General features: G+C 46.3%; 1 protein-coding gene across 1 annotated transcript in view; it reads left to right on the forward strand.

The window, feature by feature from the left end:
- LOC126263155 (junctophilin-1) overlaps positions 1-20,225 on the forward strand; it is a 948,615-nt gene that overhangs the window by 643,439 nt on the left and 284,951 nt on the right. The window contains exons 4-5 of the mRNA XM_049960189.1: positions 2,103-2,270; positions 8,013-8,347. Coding sequence (XP_049816146.1) covers positions 2,103-2,270; positions 8,013-8,347 — 503 coding nt within the window. The remainder of the gene's footprint in view (positions 1-2,102; positions 2,271-8,012; positions 8,348-20,225) is intronic.

Raw genomic sequence — 20,225 nt, forward strand, 5'->3', positions numbered from 1 at the left:
ATATCCGAAGCCCAGAACATCTCCTGCATAAGGCGGATTTTCACCCTGGAACGGATGTTGTTGGTGTTGATGGTTGCTATCCGGTAGGCCTGGTGTCGGATTGCTGGAGGCTGGTCCACTCCGCTGTCCGCGCAAGGGTGTGGGCGTCGCAGCGGAACATTATCCCGCTGGCCCGCAGGGGAGTCTGGGGAGAGTATGATTAGTGGTGCGGCCGTGACGGCGCAGGGTCCCGTAACGGGTCCTGCTCCTCGACCTCCTCCTCGTGCCACGCCGTGGAAGCGGAAACTGGTGTATCGTCCATTTTGCCAGCAGAAGATGTTGTAATTGTGCGTGATGTAGTATCGCCTGTGTTACGTTCAGGATTTAGTTCAGCGTCAGCACGGGGCGCAGGCACACCGATAGATGTCTCCGCGCTCATAACGTCCTCGTCAGCAGTAGCGGGTCCTGAGGCCTCGTGCTGGTCGACGGTTACGTCCTCCTCGACTTGTAACGTCTCCTCTTGGCCGGAAACGGTGCGACGTCTTCGCTTGCGACGTTTCGGGGAACGTTGTTTCCTTGTGCGACCCTCCGTGTCAGACGACGCAAGGGAGTCGCGTCGTTCTGGCAGAAAGGCCGCTGTAGGAACGATGAGCGAGTCGATCTCCATCGTGTTTTCGAGGCCAGGGTCAGCGTCTGGTTGCGCCGGCATCTTCGGAGCGGCGTCGATGGCCGGCCGAGGCGGCGGGTCGTCCGAGGCGCTCTCCGTCGGTGTCGGGTCGGGCTCGTTGGTGGCGTCGTTTGTGGTGACCGGGCGACGTTGCAAAGCGGTAGGAGAAGCTAGAGCAGCGGCATAGGTCACCGGTAGCACCGTAGGTTGCGACGTGGGTGGTTCTTCGGCAGCTGGAAGTTGCGTAATACGCCGTTGTAGGCATTCGGATCTAAGGTGGCCTTCTTTACCGCACCCGGAACAGGTCCGAGGCTGGCCGTCGTATATAATTATTGCACGGCATCCGCCAATCTGTAAATAGGACGGGACGTGGCTTCGGAGATCTATGGTGACCTGTCGGACCCCGTTTAGGACAGGATACGTCCGAAACTGTGTCCACTTCTCCGCAGTGTGGCCATGGACTGTGCCGTATGGGCGTAGTGCTGCGACGACTTCCTCAGCAGGAAGTTCGAATGGCAGTTCGAAAATGCGTATCGTTCGCATACCTAAGCCGGCGTGGTCGACGGTTACCTCCCCCACATTGCCATCAGCGTGACAGAAGTGGAGCCCCTGTTTGGTCTCACGTAGTATGCGTTCGCACGCCGCGTCGTTAATGATTTTCACATAGACCGTGCTGCTCACGATGGACAAATGTATGCCGATAATATCGGTCGCCGGGATCTTCACTTCCTCTCGCAGAAAACGCTCCACATCGAGTGCTTTGGGTCGGGCATAATCTTTGCAGAAAGTAAATCGGAGTGTTGATTTACGGTAACGGTTCGCCATGGATCGTACAAGGTAAGCCGGCACTTAAGCAACGGCCGTCAGAAAGTAAACAAGGCGAGCTCGCGCGCCGCACGAAGTCAACACGTACGCGTCCGCTCTGTTGCCCTGCCGAAGGCAGACTGCCAACTGAGCTACCCAAGCACGACTCACGCCCCGTCCTCACAGCTTTACTTCTGCCGGTACCTCGTCTCCTCCCTTCCAAACTTCACAGAAGCTCTCCTGCGAACTCTACAGCGGAGTGTGCGCCGAGTTCAAGTCTCGGTCCGGCACACAATCTTAATCTGCCAGGAAGTTTTTTTTTGTTTTTTTTTTGTGTTTTTTTCCGAGGGACAGATTATGGTTAAAAGAGATGGTAACTCAGCCACAAATTTAATATAGAAACTGGTAGGGATTCCAATGAGCTTTGGAGCTTTATCAGATTTTAGTTATTTAAGCTGTTTCTCAACGCCACTGGGACTAATGTCTATATCAGTCATCCCTGTAGTGGCGCGACTTTTAAATTGGGGCAGTACTCCAGAATTTTCTTTTGTAAAGAAACACCTGAAAGTGATGAGCATTTCTGGTTGTGAGACAAATAGAAAAGGGACCCGGTGAAGAGCAGCAGCAACTGTGGCGCGTGGCCGTGTTGCAGGGCCTGAAGCTGAAACACCGGAGCGCCAGCGACCTGGACAAGCGGGGCACGTCGGCGAGCATCCGCAGCACGGGCTCCACCACCTCGTGGGTCAGCACCGACTCCTCCCAGTCGGCCGTCACCAACGCCTCCGTGCACACCGACTCCAACGCCAGCTTCGTCGTCGAGGTAAGTCCGTCACTACGAGGGATAAATACGGCTTTTATTATCAACTACAACAAATAAGCCTGGGACCCTGCAACTTGGTGTTAGTCCTTCTCTTCAGTGTGACACATTTGCCAAAACGGTGGAGGGCTTGGCGGAGATCTTATTTGTAGAAGTCTGCGTGTTGGCTTTTCAGGAATCGCTACACCTCGAAAATCTCTTGTGATTTGGATGGCTCATATGTGATGGTTTCTTCATACGATGATATCCAAGCAAGTCACACGGTGTCTCAGTCAAAATTTGATAGCCGAAGCAGGCAGCATGGATGAGTTTGTACTGTAAAGAATGAGGTGCGGCATTGTCGTGGCTCAAACCACCCGTTTGCACAGCTCCCCCGGGACGCTTCTTCTTGAGAGCCTCCTGTAACCTTGTCAGGAGACATCGGTTTGCTTTTTACGAGTTTAATAATTTTTGCACTGCACCATTGCAGTCCCAGAAAGTACTCAGCGTATCTCGTGCGGTGATGGTTGGGTCTTTACCTTTTTTGTGATGATGAATCCACAGGTTTCGTTCGCCCCCCCCTCCCCCCTGGCTATGGTCTTTTGTGTCGGGGTCATAGTGATACATCTAGCACTCCTCCGTGCTGATTAGGCGGCTAAGGGAGTATATCTACATCTGCACTAAGTCTGATATATTTTGAAATGACAATGAAATGAACACCCTTAGCTGCTTACAGGCGTTGACATACGTCAACGGGGACAGATGAAAATGTGTGCCCCGACCGGGACTCGAACCCGGGATCTCCTGCTTACATGACAGACGGTCTATCCATCTGAGCCATCGAGGACACATAGGATAGTGCGACTGCAGGGATTTATCTCTGCCAGGCCTCCCGCGAACCCACATTCTCAACGTATTGTCCCAACTACATTCTTAGTATGTACATGATATATTTTGATTTGTGGCGAAGGGTACTTTGTGTACCAGTATCTCTTCCCCGTTTTCCTATTCGAGTCGCGTATGGTTCGCGGGAAGAAAGATTCCGGTAAGCCTCCATCTGGACTCGAATCTTCCTAATTTCATGATCATAGTATTTCCACAAGATATACGTGGGAGGAAGCAATGCATTCTGTCATGACCCGACACAACGAGACTGTTCTGGGAGATGGCTCATCTCAACAAACGTGTGAAATATTCCACGAATGATAAAAAGACATACTTAACTTGATACAACCCTTTTCCACAGGAATGCTTGATAATTTACAACTGTCATTCACTATTAAATCATTACTTGATGTGCTAATTAACAAACTCTTCTCTTGAAGTACGATATTAAACATTTTCCATTTGAGTCCTGCTCGGCTATAGCGACTGCTTTATCTGAAGTTCCGAGCTGGATCGGAGCGTTTCCAAGCCCGACTCTACATTGACCTCTGTGTGGGGGCGCTGCTATGCTGAGAGAGAGGGCGTGTCTTCTTCAGCCTCTCCCATTCGTCGTTAAGGATTGCGGCGAGATATCGCTGATGTCTGTGGAACCGATTCGCGTTGCAGACTTGCGTGTGGCGCCACAGTCTGTGGACGATATAACATACTCGTTCACTCTTCTACAAATGTACACTGTTGCTATTTTAACAGTAAACCGTAACGTGATGCAGAACGCCTCTCTTGCGTCGTCTGCCACTGGAGTTGACTAGGTATTTCCGTCACACTTTCGCTCATACTAAATGAACTTGGAACGAAACATGCTGCTCTTATTAGGAACTTCTCTATTTCCTCTACCAGTCTTATCTGGTACTGACGAGCAATATTCAAGTGTTGGTCGAGAGAGTGTTTTGTAAGCTACTTTATTTGCTGATGGACTACGTTTCCTGAAGATTCCTCTAGTGAATCTCAGTCTGGCATATGCCGTCCTCGCGATCAATTTCATGTGGTCGTTCCGCTTCAGATCGCTCCACACCCATATTTTATGGAACTGCTTCCAGTCATTCTTTTGCAATTTTGTAATCATACAATATAGGGTCTTTCTGTTTAATTCGAGTTGGCCGAACACAGCTGCAACGTTTCCGCTCATGTCTCGGTTCGGTGAGGTTTCTGAATGAGTGTGAACAGTCGCGGAAACTTTATCAAGCTCTGAATGTCATGCCAGATGTTAGAAACTAATACACGTTGAATTTTTTTTATGTCCACTACCGCCTCGATCTGTTGCGCTAGTCTTCGAGCGCCAGGGCCTCCACTTCTCTTGCAGTTCCCTACTCTTTACAGAGATGGTCTGCCGCTTCGTTCTTCGTCCTCAGGGTCCTTGGCCACACTAGAAGAGTCTGCACCACCTAGTAATTGGTTCATGTAATGGTGCGTTGTTGCCGTCCACTTATAATTCCTCGGCGTGGATTGTTGTATTTAGTTCTCCGCCAAATTTAGAAAAACGAATTTCCGCAGGTTATTTCACTTTATAAATCGCATGCGCCGTTTTATTTTGGCTCCTCTAGCTGCTTGATTCGTTCCTGTACCAGTACTCCATACATGTGCCTACAAACTAAGAAATACGGGGCGGTTTATAAGTCGCTCCCTCGTTTTAAATTTCCTTAAAGTTTTCATTAATGAATACTTACAAATGAAACAAGCTGTAGTTGGTTCTCAGGACCATGGCAGTGTGTATAGTATAATCTTACATAAGCGCCTGCGTTGTCGAGCAGACGACGTAAACATATAGGAACCTCGTCAACTGACTTCTCACATTTCCGAGGACAACTGTGATCCTCTGCCATAGTTCGTCCGGAGTGCGTGGGTTTGTTCGGTACACACAAGGGATAAGGTCGTCACTTCTCGAAGGTCATTGGTGGGAACCTCGCCATCGCAGCCAACGTCCTGGCAAGTGTTTATCCGGCCAATCACGAACGATGCAGGCACAACACTCACAACATTTTCCGGTTATGATATCAGTGGTCACACATACTCACTCAGCATCTGGCAGTACCAGTCGCTGTTCATAGTGTCTCGCAAAAGGTCCAATGAGACGATTCGAGTCCATACTGCGCCAAACTGTCAATTTCAGTCGACTTGGTGATTTTTCAGTTGACATTCCTGGATCTGTTTCTCCCCAATAATAGCAGTTGTGTAGACTGACGAATCCTCTAGCTTGAAACGTAACCTAATCGCTCCAAATAATGTTCTTGAACAAATATGGCCAATCATTGTACCATGACAACATAATTTCCCCGTATTCCATCCGCCTGTCACAATCTTCCAACGATAACTCCTGGATATAATGGGGTTTGCAGGATTTCCAGATCAGGTTCTTGTTTAAAACAACACGCACCGTGTCCCTGCTGCTTCCAGTCTCAGGAGGTGCCAGAGTTATTGATTTACCAGGACTGTGCGTGAAGATGTTCCTCACTGCCGCTACATTTTCTGAAGATCGCGCCACCGAAGGTCGCCGTCCTCGTGGTTTATCGACAACTGATCCAGTTGCCATTATCTCGGTGTGACAATTCCTAATGGTTTTAGTATCAGGAATAGCGTGAGGGCCACGAAGACCCCGCCACCGCTGCTGAACAATGGCTACATATCTTCACACTTCAAACTACGAAGCGAGCTGAGCGTGCTCTTGTGAAGTCATCTTTCTTGCTATCTCGTCGTTCACCGTAAGAAAATGCTACGGATGGTTGAGGTATTCGCAGGTGTCCTGTAACGAAACATAACATTCATTAACATATATCAACAATCACAAAACTAATTGATATTTAAAGCTAGGGAGCGATTTCCTTACCCACGCTGTGTACAAATTACGAAGCTATGTACAAGGTGGTCTACTGATCGTGACCGGGCCAAATATCTCACGAAATATGCGTCAAACGAAAAAACTACAAAGAACGAAACTTGTCTAGCTTGAAGGGGGAAATCAGATGGCGCTATGGTTGGCCTGCTAGATGGCGCTGCCATAGGTCAAACGGATATTATCTGCGTTTTTTTTAAAATAGGAACCCCCATTTTTATTGTATATTCGTGTAGTACGTAAGGAAATATGAATGTTTTAGTTGGACCACTTTTTTCGCTTTGTGATAGATGGCGCTGTAATAGTCACAAACATATGACACAATTTCAGATGAACAGTTGGTAACAGGTAGGTTTTTTAAATTAAAATACAGAACGTAGGTACGTTTGAACATTTTATTTTGGTTGTTCCAGTGTGGTACATGTAACTTTCTGAACTTATCATTTCTGAGAACGCATGCTGTTACAGCGTGATTACCTGTAAATACCACATTAATGCAATAAATGCTCAAAATTATGTCCGTCAACCTCAATGCATTTTGCAAGACTTGTAACGACATCCCTCTCAACACCGAGTAGTTCGCCTTCCGTAATGTTTGAATGCGCTGACGCATGTTGTCGGTGGATCACGATAGCAAATATCCTTCAACTTTCCCTATAGAAAGAAATCCGTGGACATGAGATCCGGTGAACGTGCGGGCCATGGTATGGTGCCTCGACGACCAATCCACCTGTCGTGCAATATGCTATTCAATACCGCTTCAACCGCACGCAAGCTATGTGCCGGACATCCATCATGTTGGAAGTACATCGCCATTCTGTTATGCAGTGAAACATCTTGTAGTAACATCGGTAGAACATTACGTAGGAAATCAGCATACATTGCACCATTTACATTGCTATCGATAAATGGGGGCCAATTATCCTTCCTCCCATAATGCCGCACCATACATTAACACGCCAAGATCGCTGCTGTTCCACTTGTCGCAGCCATCGTGGATTTTCCGTTGCCCAATAGTGCATATTATGCCGGTTTACGTTACCGCTGTTGGTGAATGACGCTTCGTCGCTAAATAGAACGCGTGCAAAAAATCTGTCGTCGTCCCGTAATTTCTCTTGTGCCCAGTGGCAGAACTGTACACGACGTTCAGAGTCGTCGCCATGCAATTGCTGGTGCATAGAAATATGGTACGGGTGCAATCGATGTAGCTTTCTGATCACCGACGTTTTTGAGATTCCCGATTCTCGTGCAATTTGTATTCTACTGATGTGCGGATTAGCCGCGACAGCAGCTAAAACACTACTTGGGCATCATGATTTGTTGCAGGTCGTGGTTGACGTTTCACATGTGGCTGAACACTTCCTGTTTCCTTCAATAACGTAACTATCCGGCGAACGGTTCGGACACTTGGATGATGTCGTCTAGGATACCGAGCAGCATACATAGCACACGCCTGTTGGGATTTTGATCACAATAGCCATACATCAACACGATATCGAACTTTCCCGCAATTGGTAAACGGTCAATTTCAACATGGGTAATGTATCACGAAGCAAATACCGTCCTCACTGGCGGAATGTTACGTGATACGACGTATTTATACGTTTGTGACTATTGCAGCACCATCTATGACAAAGCGAGAAAAGTGGTCCAACTAAAGCATTCATATTTCTTTATTTACTACACGAATATGTAATAAAAAATGGGGGTTCCAATTTAAAAAAAATCGCAGTTGATATCCGTTTGACCTATAGCATCGCCATCTATCGGGCCAACCATAGCGCCATCTGGTTTCCCCCTTCAAGTTAGACGAGTTTCGTTCTTTGTAGTTTTTTCGTTTGACGCTTATTTCGTGAGATATTTGGCCCGGTCACGATCAATGGAGCACCCTGTATATACGTATCCCCAAGAAGAAGTAGAGATTCGCTTTTTTTCCGTCTGGTTGTCTGTGAGGGGGTTTGTTAAGCTGTACAGCTGTTGGTGTTTTGCCGCAGGACGAGCAGCTGGACGCGAGCGTGACGGAGACGTATATGGGCGAGTGGAAGAACGACAAGCGGTCCGGCTTCGGCATCAGCGAGCGGTCGGACGGGCTGCGCTACGAGGGTGAGTGGTTCGCCAACAAGAAGTACGGCTACGGCGTGACGACGCTGCGCGACGGCACCAAGGAGGAGGGCAAGTACAAGAACAACGTGCTCATCACCTCGCAGAAGAAGAAGCACATGTTCCTCATCCGCTCCGCCAAGTTCCGCGAGCGCATCGACGCCGCCGTCAACGCGGCGCAGCGCGCCTCCAAGATAGCCCTCCAGAAGGCGGACATCGCCATCTCCAGGTGAGCCCCCCACTGGACCCCTCTCCTCGCTCAAAGCTGGCTCAAGCTTCTTCTCATACTGCCTTCTACCTTCACGTCTAGATGTGCACTGCTCGCAACTAAATGGCGACACTGGAAAGAATTTGTTTTACACCAAGGTTGGAGTTGATCCTCCACCTTGGCCCCTAAACATACACAGAAATTTAAAGTTAAGTAATGTGAGATGGGAAAGGGCCAAACCTGTGAAGTTATACACAGTGCGTCCCAGTTCCGTTACGACTGCGATTATTAAAAATTAAACTCGTGAATTGTTTTCGCAAAATCGCTGTGTTTATTCAAAATAATCTCTCCCTGAATCAATATGCAGTTGAAATTGTCTCAAAAGTGCTTTGAAACAGTCAACGTAGCCCTTTTTTGTAATTGCATTTAGTTTTTGGGGTACAGTTTTTTTGGATGTCCTTAACTGTGTTATAACGATGCACTTTCATAGTCAGCCTCAATTTGCGAAACAACCAGAATGGTCTGCAGCCAAATCCGGCGAATGCAGCGGGTGATCCAGGACTGTGATCGCTTTCCTGACCAAAAACCCGTGCACGACCGTTGTTTTGTGGACTGGGGCGTTGTCATGGTGGAGCGACCAGGGACCTGCCTCTAGATTTTCGGGTCGAATTCGACGAATTGTCGCCCACAAACTCAAAGCTTAATACAGAAGCTGATGTTGCGTCGCTGCTCCACAGTCGTTTTCCGAAGAGTGTCAGACACGTACTGTTACATCTGCGCCCAGGACGCCTGCTGCAGTGATGCTACTGCTTAGGTCTTCTACTAGGCAGTTGTTGAAACTTCAGAGATAGTAAAGCCGCTTCTCGCCATGCGATGGCACTGCAATCTGGACTTTCACACAGTCAGTTCTAACAGAACTGGGGCACGCTGTATATTTGCCACAAGGCGATCGTTTCGGCAGCCACTGTCTTGGATGAAACTAGTAATTTTTAAATGGAAAGGGGTATCATATAACGTACCAGATAAATAGAGAATTATACGGGAAAAACAATGTGTCTCTTTCATTTGAGTACAGCTTTATTCACTCTCGAGTCACATCGCATTTTGTACAGAACAAGAAAAATGCTGGCGATAACACGTAAATGCTACTAGACGTGCTCGACCTGTCGTCCAACACACTGTAAGGTTGTTAGTATCCGCTTCACCCATTCCTCATGGACTTCAACCAACATACGAGGTGCATTCAAGTTCTAAGGCCTCCGATTTTTTTTTCTAATTAACTACTCACCCGAAATCGATGAAACTGACGTTACTTCTCGACGTAATCGCCCTGCAGACGTACACATTTTTCACAACGCTGACGCCATGATTCCATGGCAGCGGCGAAGGCTTCTTTAGGAGACTGTTTTGACCACTGGAAAATCGCTGAGGCAATAGCAGCACGGCTGGTGAATGTGCGGCCACGGAGAGTGTCTTTCATTGTTGGAAAAAGCCAAAAGTCACTAGGAGCCAGGTCAAGTGAGTAGGGAGCATGAGGAATCACTTCAAAGTTGTTATCATGAAGAAACTGTTGCGTAACGTTAGCTCGATGTGCGGGTGCGTTGTCTTGGTGAAACAGCACACATGCAGCCCTTCCCAGACGTTTTTGTTGCAGTGCAGGAAGGAATTTGTTCTTCAAAACATTTTCGTAGGATGCACCTGTAACCGTAGTGCCCTTTGGAACGCAATGGGTAAGGATTACGCCCTCGCTGTCCCAGAACGTGGACACCATCATTTTTTCAGCACTGGCGGTTACCCGAAATTTTTTTGGTGGCGGTGAATCTGTGTGCTTCCATTGAGCTGACTGGCGCTTTGTTTCTGGATTGAAAAATGGCATCCACGTCTCATCCATTGTCACAACCGATGAACAGAAAGTCCCATTCATGCTGTCGTTGCACGTCAACATTGCTTGGCAACATGCCACACGGGCAGCCATGTGGTCGTCCGTCAGCATTCGTGGCACCCACCTGGATGACACTTTTCGCATTTTCAGGTCGTCATGCAGGATTGTGTGCACAGAACCCACAGAAATGCCAACTCTGGAGGCGATCTGTTCAACAGTCATTTGGCGATCCCCCAAAACAATTCTCTCCACTTTCTCGATCATGTCGTCAGACCGGCTTGGGCGAGCTCGAGGTTGTTGTCACACGATGTTCTGCCTTCATTAAACTGTCGCACCCATGAACGCACTTTCGACACATCCATAACTCCGTCACCACATGTCTCCTTCAACTGTCGATGAATTTCAATTGATTTCACACCACGCAAATTCAGAAAACGAATGATTGCACGCTGTTGAAGTAAGGAAAACGTCGCCATTTTAATTATTTAAAACAGTTCTCATTCTCGCCGCTGGCGGTAAAATTCCAACTGCCGTACGGTGCTGCCATCTCTGGGACGTATTGACAATGAACGCGGCCTCATTTTAAAACAATGCGCATGTTTCTATCTCTTTCCAGTCCGGAGAAAAAATATCGGAGGCCTTAGAACTTGAATGCACCTCGTATATACACTCCTGGAAATTGAAATAAGAACACCGTGAATTCATTGTCCCAGGAAGGGGAAACTTTATTGACACATTCCTGGGGTCACATACATCACATGATCACACTGACAGAACCACAGGCACATAGACACAGGCAACAGAGCATGCACAATGTCGGCACTAGTACAGTGTATATCCACCTTTCGCAGCAATGCAGGCTGCTATTCTCCCATGGAGACGATCGTAGAGATGCTGGATGTAGTCCTGTGGAACGGCTTGCCATGCCATTTCCACCTGGCGCCTCAGTTGGACCAGCGTTCGTGCTGGACGTGCAGACCGCGTGAGACGACGCTTCATCCAGTCCCAAACATGCTCAATGGGGGACAGATCCGGAGATCTTGCTGGCCAGGGTAGTTGACTTACACCTTCTAGAGCACGTTGGGTGGCACGGGATACATGCGGACGTGCATTGTCCTGTTGGAACAGCAAGTTCCCTTGCCGGTCTAGGAATGGTAGAACGATGGGTTCGATGACGGTTTGGATGTACCGTGCACTATTCAGTGTCCCCTCGACGATCACCAGTGGTGTACGGCCAGTGTAGGAGATCGCTCCCCACACCATGATGCCGGGTGTTGGCCCTGTGTGCCTCGGTCGTATGCAGTCCTGATTGTGGCGCTCACCTGCACGGCGCCAAACACGCATACGACCATCATTGGCACCAAGGCAGAAGCGACTCTCATCGCTGAAGACGACACGTCTCCATTCGTCCCTCCATTCACGCCTGTCGCGACACCACTGGAGGCGGGCTGCACGATGTTGGGGCGTGAGCGGAAGACGGCCTAACGGTGTGCAGGACCGTAGCCCAGCTTCATGGAGACGGTTGCGAATGGTCCTCGCCGATACCCCAGGAGCAATAGTGTCGCTAATTTGCTGGGAAGTGGCGGGGCGGTCCCCTACGGCACTGCGTAGGATCCTACGGTCTTGGCGTGCATCCGTGCGTCGCTGCGGTCCGGTCCCAGGTCGACGGGCACGTGCACCTTCCGCCGACCACTGGCGACAACATCGATGTACTGTGGAGACCTCACGCCCCACGTGTTGAGCAATTCGGCGGTACGTCCACCCGGCCTCCCGCATGCCCACTATACGCCCTCGCTCAAAGTCCGTCAACTGCACATACGGTTCACGTCCACGCTGTCGCGGCATGCTACCAGTGTTAAAGACTGCGATGGACCTCCGTATGCCACGGCAAACTGGCTGACACTGACGGCGGCGGTGCACAAATGCTGCGCAGCTAGCGCCATTCGACGGCCAACACCGCGGGTCCTGGTGTGTCCGCTGTGCCGTGCGTGTGATCATTGCTTGTACAGCCCTCTCGCAGTGTCCGGAGCAAGCATGGTGGGTCTGACACACCGGTGTCAATGTGTTCTTTTTTCCATTTCCAGGAGTGTATATCAGTATGGAGCCACATGCAGTAAAAAGCCGCTCCCTGAGTTTTACGAGTTTTCTGATCTTCGTCGCTTACACCGTAGCCCTCACATGACCAGACAGAGCGAAATCTAATAGCCTTGAGCAGTAGTCATGGAACGGAGTAAGGAGATTTTTCTAAACTACCTTCTTGGTCGGTGGATTTTAGTACCTTAGCATTATTGCAGTGAATCTCACCTATGCCCGAAATTTGCTCTCCCATCTGCCGACAGCTGCCCTTTGAGGAGGACGTGCTGAGTTTATATTATGAAGAAATGTTCGAGTCATTCGGAAACCTGGTCCTAAGTTCCGTCGAGAAGTACACCTCCCAGAAGTCAAGGAATACTGTCTCAGTCTGAAAAGTCCTATCGTCTGCCTTTAGAATTACATGAACACTAGACGGATGTCAAGTACTGAAACTCTTCACTCACATAGGGTTGTGAGATTGAGAAATCTATTGGGCTGGTACATTGGCTCGTAGCGTTTTTCCATAAGTTTAAGAAATACAACAGATGCGCCTAATGGAGACGTTAGTTATCAACAATATATTCTCCTTCACTATTTCCAACAGTTTGTCAACGCTAGGGTAACTTTTCGATTCTGCGATTGTAGAAATCACGTGGTCCTCAGGCGAAAAACTCGTCGAGCCCTGTTCGGAGCGCATCTTCACCCGGAAAGGTTGTTCGATAGAAAGTGGAAGAGGTGAGAATATGAGTGCGCAAGATCAGATTAATAAGATGAGTGGGTGCGGAATGACTTCTCAAACCCATCTCCCGCATAGGGTTTTTTTATCACTCTAGCAGAATGCGAGTGGGCGCCATGTTGGAGTAGCATCGCTTCCTGCAGTCTTCCTGGTCGTTGTTCTTGGACTGTGCCTGCAAGACTTCTCAGTTGTTGACAATAAATGTCAGCAGTGACTGATGGTTACACCTGGAGTTGCTGCTTTGTTTGTGCTCATCCATTCCTTTCCCTTCCTTGTGTTAGCATAAAGACAGACAGCACATCGCATCACCAGAAACGATACAGAGTGGGAATGGTAGGTGTTGTTCATGAGCCTATTGACGACGAGTAAGCAGAGATGAACATACGTGCGATACCTATACACCCGTTCTTTGAACCTTCCCCATTGCATCCAAATGTCGCGCGATGTTGGAATGATCACGTTTCACCACATTTGCCAGTTCTAGAGCAGTCTGACGTGGGTCATTGCGGATTAATGGGTTTAAACGGTCTCATGAAACAACGAACATCTCCCTGAATGTGGAGAGCCATTAATGCCAGAACGGTCCTCCTTAAAACGAGGTAACCATTGTCCAATGGCATTATGCTCGTACACGGCGCAAATGTTTCTGGTTTCCTCCGTTGCTGTCACTCCTCTATTGAACTCAGACGGAAGAATAACTCGAAAATGTTCAGATTTCTTCACTTAGCACTCGTGTTTTCTAACGTCCACATCCCCACTCACTATCTCTTAATGACAAAATAACACTACGTAGCCGGCCGCTGTGACCGAGCGGTTCTAGGCGCTTCAGTACGGAACCGCGCCGCTGCTACGGTCACAGGTTCGAATCCTGCCTCGGGCATGGATGTGTGTGACGTCCTTAGGTTAGTTAGGTTTAAGTTGTTCTAAGTCTAGAGGACTGATGATCTCAGATGTTAAGTCCCATAGTGCTTAGAACCATTTGAACCATTTTTGAACACAATGTAAATTTAAATAGCAACAGTGAACTACACATAAAATGTGATAATCGGTAAATGCACCCATAGCGACCGGAATTCCAACATACAAAACAAAAAAACGCTACGAACTCATGCACCAACCTAGTACTATGGGACATCATCTCCTTTCAGATATCTCGTTGTTAACATTTGTTTGTGGGATCTGTAGACTAGGTCTTGTTAAACTGCAAAATATTTCTTTATGAAGACGATCGCTTTCCCTTTTGCTGAGAAGCCTGATTTCTCAATTTAGAGAATAGGAAGATATTTCACGAACCAGCTGGATGTCCAGCTGATGTACCTTCATCTTTCGACTTTTTTTATTGAAGCGTTGCTCTGCTGAAGGGGCACTCGACTGTGCATCAGTGGTAGTTATTTTTCGACTTTAATCCTGTTTCAAAGACTGCCCCGTAGCCGAGTGATTAGTGTCACTGCCATCGGAGCGGAAGGAACCGGGTTCGGTTCCCGATGTCTTTTCGAATCTTACTGAGGTAGAGAGATATGGAACGTGGCCCACTTGACTTCGTGACTAGAACTGCTCGATCACCGCGTCCGGCATTTAACTAGAAACCGTCGTCTCGATTCACAAGGGATTTAGATCGTTTGACGTATGGACCACAATTTTTGTTTCATTTTATTTCATCGAATGACCTCTGGACGTACAGTGTTCAGCACTTATTTACTTATAGATGGCGAGTATGTCATATGAATCGAGACGGCGATTTCCCATTAAATTCTGCATGGGACCCGATTAAAGAAAAAATTCTTGCTCTGTGTAATCATCGCCGTCCTGCGATATTACCGTGTGTAGACAGTCGTTTTGATGTCGAAGTGGCGGCTTTCACCGCGGAGGACGCACAGAGCAGTGCACAGACTTACAGCAGAAGCGCATGCGCTCAAGCAACTGATGCACAGTGACAACTAGGAACACCACGCGTGTGCCGGCGGGATCTTAAATAGGGGAGCTTAATGTATTGCTCGTCAGTATACACCTGAAGGCGACCACAAGACACTGTGCCGAAATATTGTGAGCGTGTGGGTGCTATTCTGTCATTCTGCGCAACGGATTAATCTGAGATGTACCCTGTACCCTGTGGCTCCTGCAAGATGCAATTTCCACCCCCACACTACTACAGAAGTCAGACAGACGCTCCTAACGTTCTAAAGAGAAATGCCTGAAAAACTTTCAGCAATAAATATCTTCTGGAGTCGTCCGCTGTAAGGAAATGACACAAAAATTCACAAAATTTCTTACATAACTAGTGGGATACTTGGGTACTGGAGTAGTGCTTGTTAGTGTAAGAAAAACATGAAACTAACGAAAATTATTATTTATTTTGCAAAAATTCTGAGAAATCATAATGGTACTTTTAGTTATGAACTGAACAAGTTATTTCCGGGTTCTTTTCGGAATGTGAAGTTACCTCTCAAGGATAGGGTTCGCTAATGAAATTTCTATACAAAGTTTAAGATTGTTATTGACTTGGCAGAATGGCTGAGAGCCGTGCCTACTAAACTTGAATAATTATCCGTTAGAATATTGCTAGGTACGGTCGAGGCTGTCGCATGTGAAATGCAGTGAAGTGTATTTTTGTGGAGGAAATATGGGGCTCGCAAGAGCTGTAGCGCACAATACCGTAAGCTGCGATGACTGCTATCTGCGCCGCTCGCTGCTGACGAATAAGATAACTCTCGTTCTATCTGGATTGACCTTTGCCAATCAATCTCTCCCTACACCTTGATGAAGTCAAGGACTCCTATTCGCGCCTAGTCTAACTATTGGCATGATACACAGGTCAGATAACAAGTCCACCACGATGCCACTCAAAAATTCGCTCGCAGGCGTTTAACTATAACTGTGTCCATTCACACCGCACAATAAGTGTGGCGGCCAACACTGTGAACAACTCTTAATCACAAGGACTCAATATAGAGTCACACTCCGATTTGCTCTCGACAGAGGTGCTCTCCCAGTGAAGTACTGAGGAGAGACTTGTTCCTCACTCTTTGAGTACACGTACGAGAGCACACGCTCTCGTTATGTGTTCTCGCTCCAAGAGCGACAACGGAACGGCCCCTCTCCACGCCAGACCTGAAGGGGTATATCTTTCGGTCTCTTCGGTCTCTTCAGCTCAAGGCGTCTGAAAAAATCGTCTGCCAATCAGCATTGCTCTTCTAAAACGGGAGAATGACGTTTCGTTTAAGGCGACCAATCTGGAAATCTGTAGCATCGGCGTTTGACTTTTGCTGTCTCCCTGTGAAAACCTCTGAAACTGCGTGCTATGTTTGTAAAGAATGCGTAGGCTGGGCGCTCCCACACAATGTAGCGGAAATTGCTTTTAAGTCAAACACGGGATCGTTCTCCCCTTTCACTCGGGCAGACGCTGTCCGCGCCACGGGTGGTCGCAGTCCGACATAGATAGGCTGAATCGTCCTCTGAAGGGACCGGCCTCTCGGCGTGCGGTCCGCCTCTCCCGAACTGAAAGGTCTTGTGACCGTCATGTCTTGAATGTGTGTGTGTACGCCAGCCTCGAGTATTTCAACCCCGGTGTGCACTTGTTATTTGCATATCGTTTACATGAATTCATACAACATTGACTTATCTTATCGAGTTTGGGTTCGAATGAAGCGTCTTGATGTGCGGAATATGATTGTGAGGACGGAATATGTAAGCAATGAAGGTCAGGAGACCACAACGTCTTACAATATCATACCAGCAACTTACAGATATCCGGCTGTTCTCCCGAAATTTTGTAGAACAATATCACTTACGTTGCGCACATTGATTTGGCAATATTCTGTTACGATATCACAAAGTTTTTGAACTCATTGTACAACAAAAATGCCTCATCTTTCAGCTTCTGCGATCACGTTTCATCTCATCATCCTAGAATTGTCTTAAATACCAGTGACAGCATGAATCAGTTTTGTGCTGGACATCCGTCAAGATTTTATAATTAAAATGTTTAATTACGTGACAAAAGTCATTTTCCTGTAAATTTACTTTATTTTTCACGTTAACAGGTTCAAATAATTTTCCACTTACAACTACATCCATTACGGGCTGTCAGCAATAGTGCTGTGATGGATCATGATCACTATCACTTTCACTTGTATATTTAGTACTAAGAGACTTTTTTTCAAATCTGTGCTGGTAGAATTGTGTCTGTGGTTTGAGTATCTACTGTATGCAGACGCAAACTCAATTACTGTTTCGAAAGCTAGCAAAATGGCTCAGCGGCCGGTATGCTAATCCGTTCACCGATAAAAAACATATCCCACTATTTGGTAACTTGCCACTGGGTAGTTCCAAATTCACGTTGTTTATTTGAGAAGCAACTTTTACTTATCCTGCGCTCAGAGACTCTGTCTTACAACACATTCTAACTCATATTCTAGAAATCACATGGCGGTTCATGTACACTTTCTTTCATACGTGCTCTCCATTACTTTACGTGTTATGTTATTGTTTAGTCTGTTAGTGTGTTAAAGGAATCGGCTTTTCCTAAATCGAACTGAATCTAATTTATACTTCTGAGAAGCAGAAATTTCATATTATTTATCACACCTGTCGTGAGTGTACTTTAGTATTTAATGATAAAACATCCCGAATGTTGGCCTGGACGTGTATGGCCAAATTTAGGCCTCACCTGTACATTCAGGTTGAGAGGCACCCACATGCCCTGCTCATACTGTGGCATCAAGCAGTCAGGCCTGCAAGATGAGTGGTCTGCCAAGCGAGTGGATTCATTCTTATTTATCGAGTAACATGAACTCTCGTACTCATAATTAAGTTACAAGTTATCCTCCTATATGAATAATACGCAACGGAAACACACATCTGACTATCAGTAATTTACAGAACTCTGACTGTTCACTACGCACTGGCAATACCACATTTTCTTTTTTTATTTAACGGCTTTTATCAACACGTGGCCATCGCACTGAATATGAGTGGCGCACACATTATAATTTCTGGGTATCATGACAGCATACAGTTCGAAGGAAAAGGCCACCAATCTTTTTCTTTTCACTACCTTATTTATTCCAATAAATTCTATAACCTAAACACACAAATTCTATAACCTACAACAATAACACATGAGAAATTCCGCACAGTGCGCATGGCTTTACATTGGTGATTCTCTATCTTATGGTCTCGTAATTATTTAACGCTACCGTGCACTTTCTGGATAGGATGGTGGATCTTTTATTATTTCTCACATTTCGACTCTCACAATCATCATCACGAAACTTTCCTCCAGACCGAGCAGTACAAAAGGAACACGCATAACCCACTACCTCTGAAGCTACCTTACTACTCTCCCATGCAAACCACACATACTTAAATTACATGACATACACCACACTACAACATGAAATACAACACAGGGAATAGTCACAACATTATCACTTTCCGCTTTCCCACTTCAATTAATATTTATCCCAGTGTCACACTACACTGCCCCACTTCGTAATTCTACTTTCCTACTATGAAATCTGGAGATATATGCACGTCTTCCTGTGGAATGCAAGCCAAGTGGCGTTGCTGGATAGACGGCTGCCTCACCTTGCTTCTCTCTCAGAGTATTATAGTTTGAATCAAGCGTCACACGGAAACATATCTCGCAAAGTAACATATTCATCACACACACGAGCCCTCAACTGATACCATGGACGAGTACTTCTCTTTATCCTTTGTCTCATACACAGATTGAGACTCACACAGTACTCACCATGTGGAAGTACTCGCCTCTAATTTCAAGTCCTGCACACGCTATTTCTTAAATATTTCAACTTATAGTACACATGCTAGTAATTCAGCTTAACTTAAGCACACAGAAGTATTTCAACTTATTGCTACACGTGGTTTCATTGTGACCGTTGGTCACTTTTAAAGATTACTACGATCCCATTAATATTACCTGCCTGACATTTAATTCTCCCCACAAAATTTCCTGAAATAGAGAAATTATTATTTCAAACTACTTTTAAATATTTCACATGCATACCATGTCTCCACTCTTTTCTCTTTACGGAGCACACCTAGGACAGGTCTTAACAGCACAAGATCCAGCGGCAGAGTGCTGAAACATGGCCGTTCTTCAGGTCCTCTCGCACCTCTGCCACAGTGGGGGAGCACCTTGCTACCGTATTGGTCAGCCACATTTCAGGCGCTCAAAGCTCAGGTAAATTTCATCTCTTTGGTCCCACCAAAGGTGGCCAAAGGATCGTCTCAAAGATGATCATATATTCACATTCACTATCTGCGATTAGCAGACGACCATACATTCATTCATTTCACAGATCTCACCAAACTGGATGTAGGGATTTATTTTGTGGGAGTGCACCTGTGATCAATTAAATAAATAAATTGTCATTCTTTCCTACACTGGTATCCGGCTTCGCTGTATTAATTGAAACTGAGTTATTTTACAAAAAAATGTGTTGTTCTGACAAAAATAATGAAGTATGTGATACCTATTTTCAATGTCGGGCGGTACTGTACCCGTTCACCACCGGCTACCCATGCAGAAAAAAATGGCACAGTACTATCCTTGCAATGCGAGGGTAGTTCCGAATATTTTTTAAGAAAGCTGTATTAGAACAACGTAGCAAGTCATCAAAATAACCAGGAGGAGACCTTAGCCCCTGGTGACCTCAAATAGACGACCAAATGCTGTTACTTTACCAAATTATTGACACAGTTGTTGCATTATTGTACTCTCCACAATCCGGAGTAACGTACACATACAAATTTACAACAATCCAAATGACAAATAAAACATTACATCATACAAATAAAAAAATAATGTTGAGATAAAAATTTGCTTAGTTACTGGGATCTTCGTTATTTTTATGAGTAATCCAAACTTCACTAATCCTATAACAAATAAAAAAAATACTAATTGTACTCATGAAATTTTAAATAGCTCACCATCCAAACACAGAGCAAGTAATCTGACATTCATAAATTGCAGGGTAAAAACCTTTACACAGCAAAGTCTAAATACAAAACAAAATCAACAAAAGAAAAACATTGCGTACACGAGTTACATGTAGAATGTCAGGCTCCATTCCATTACTCTAAAATATATATCAAACCTACAGAGAAATGAAACTGGGAAGAAAAACAATGAAATATACCACAAGTTACATACTAGTTACGTAATATAGTCAGCCTAAGACATC

The sequence above is a fragment of the Schistocerca nitens genome, chromosome 6 (genome assembly GCF_023898315.1).
Source record: "Schistocerca nitens isolate TAMUIC-IGC-003100 chromosome 6, iqSchNite1.1, whole genome shotgun sequence".
Taxonomy (NCBI): domain Eukaryota; kingdom Metazoa; phylum Arthropoda; class Insecta; order Orthoptera; family Acrididae; genus Schistocerca; species Schistocerca nitens.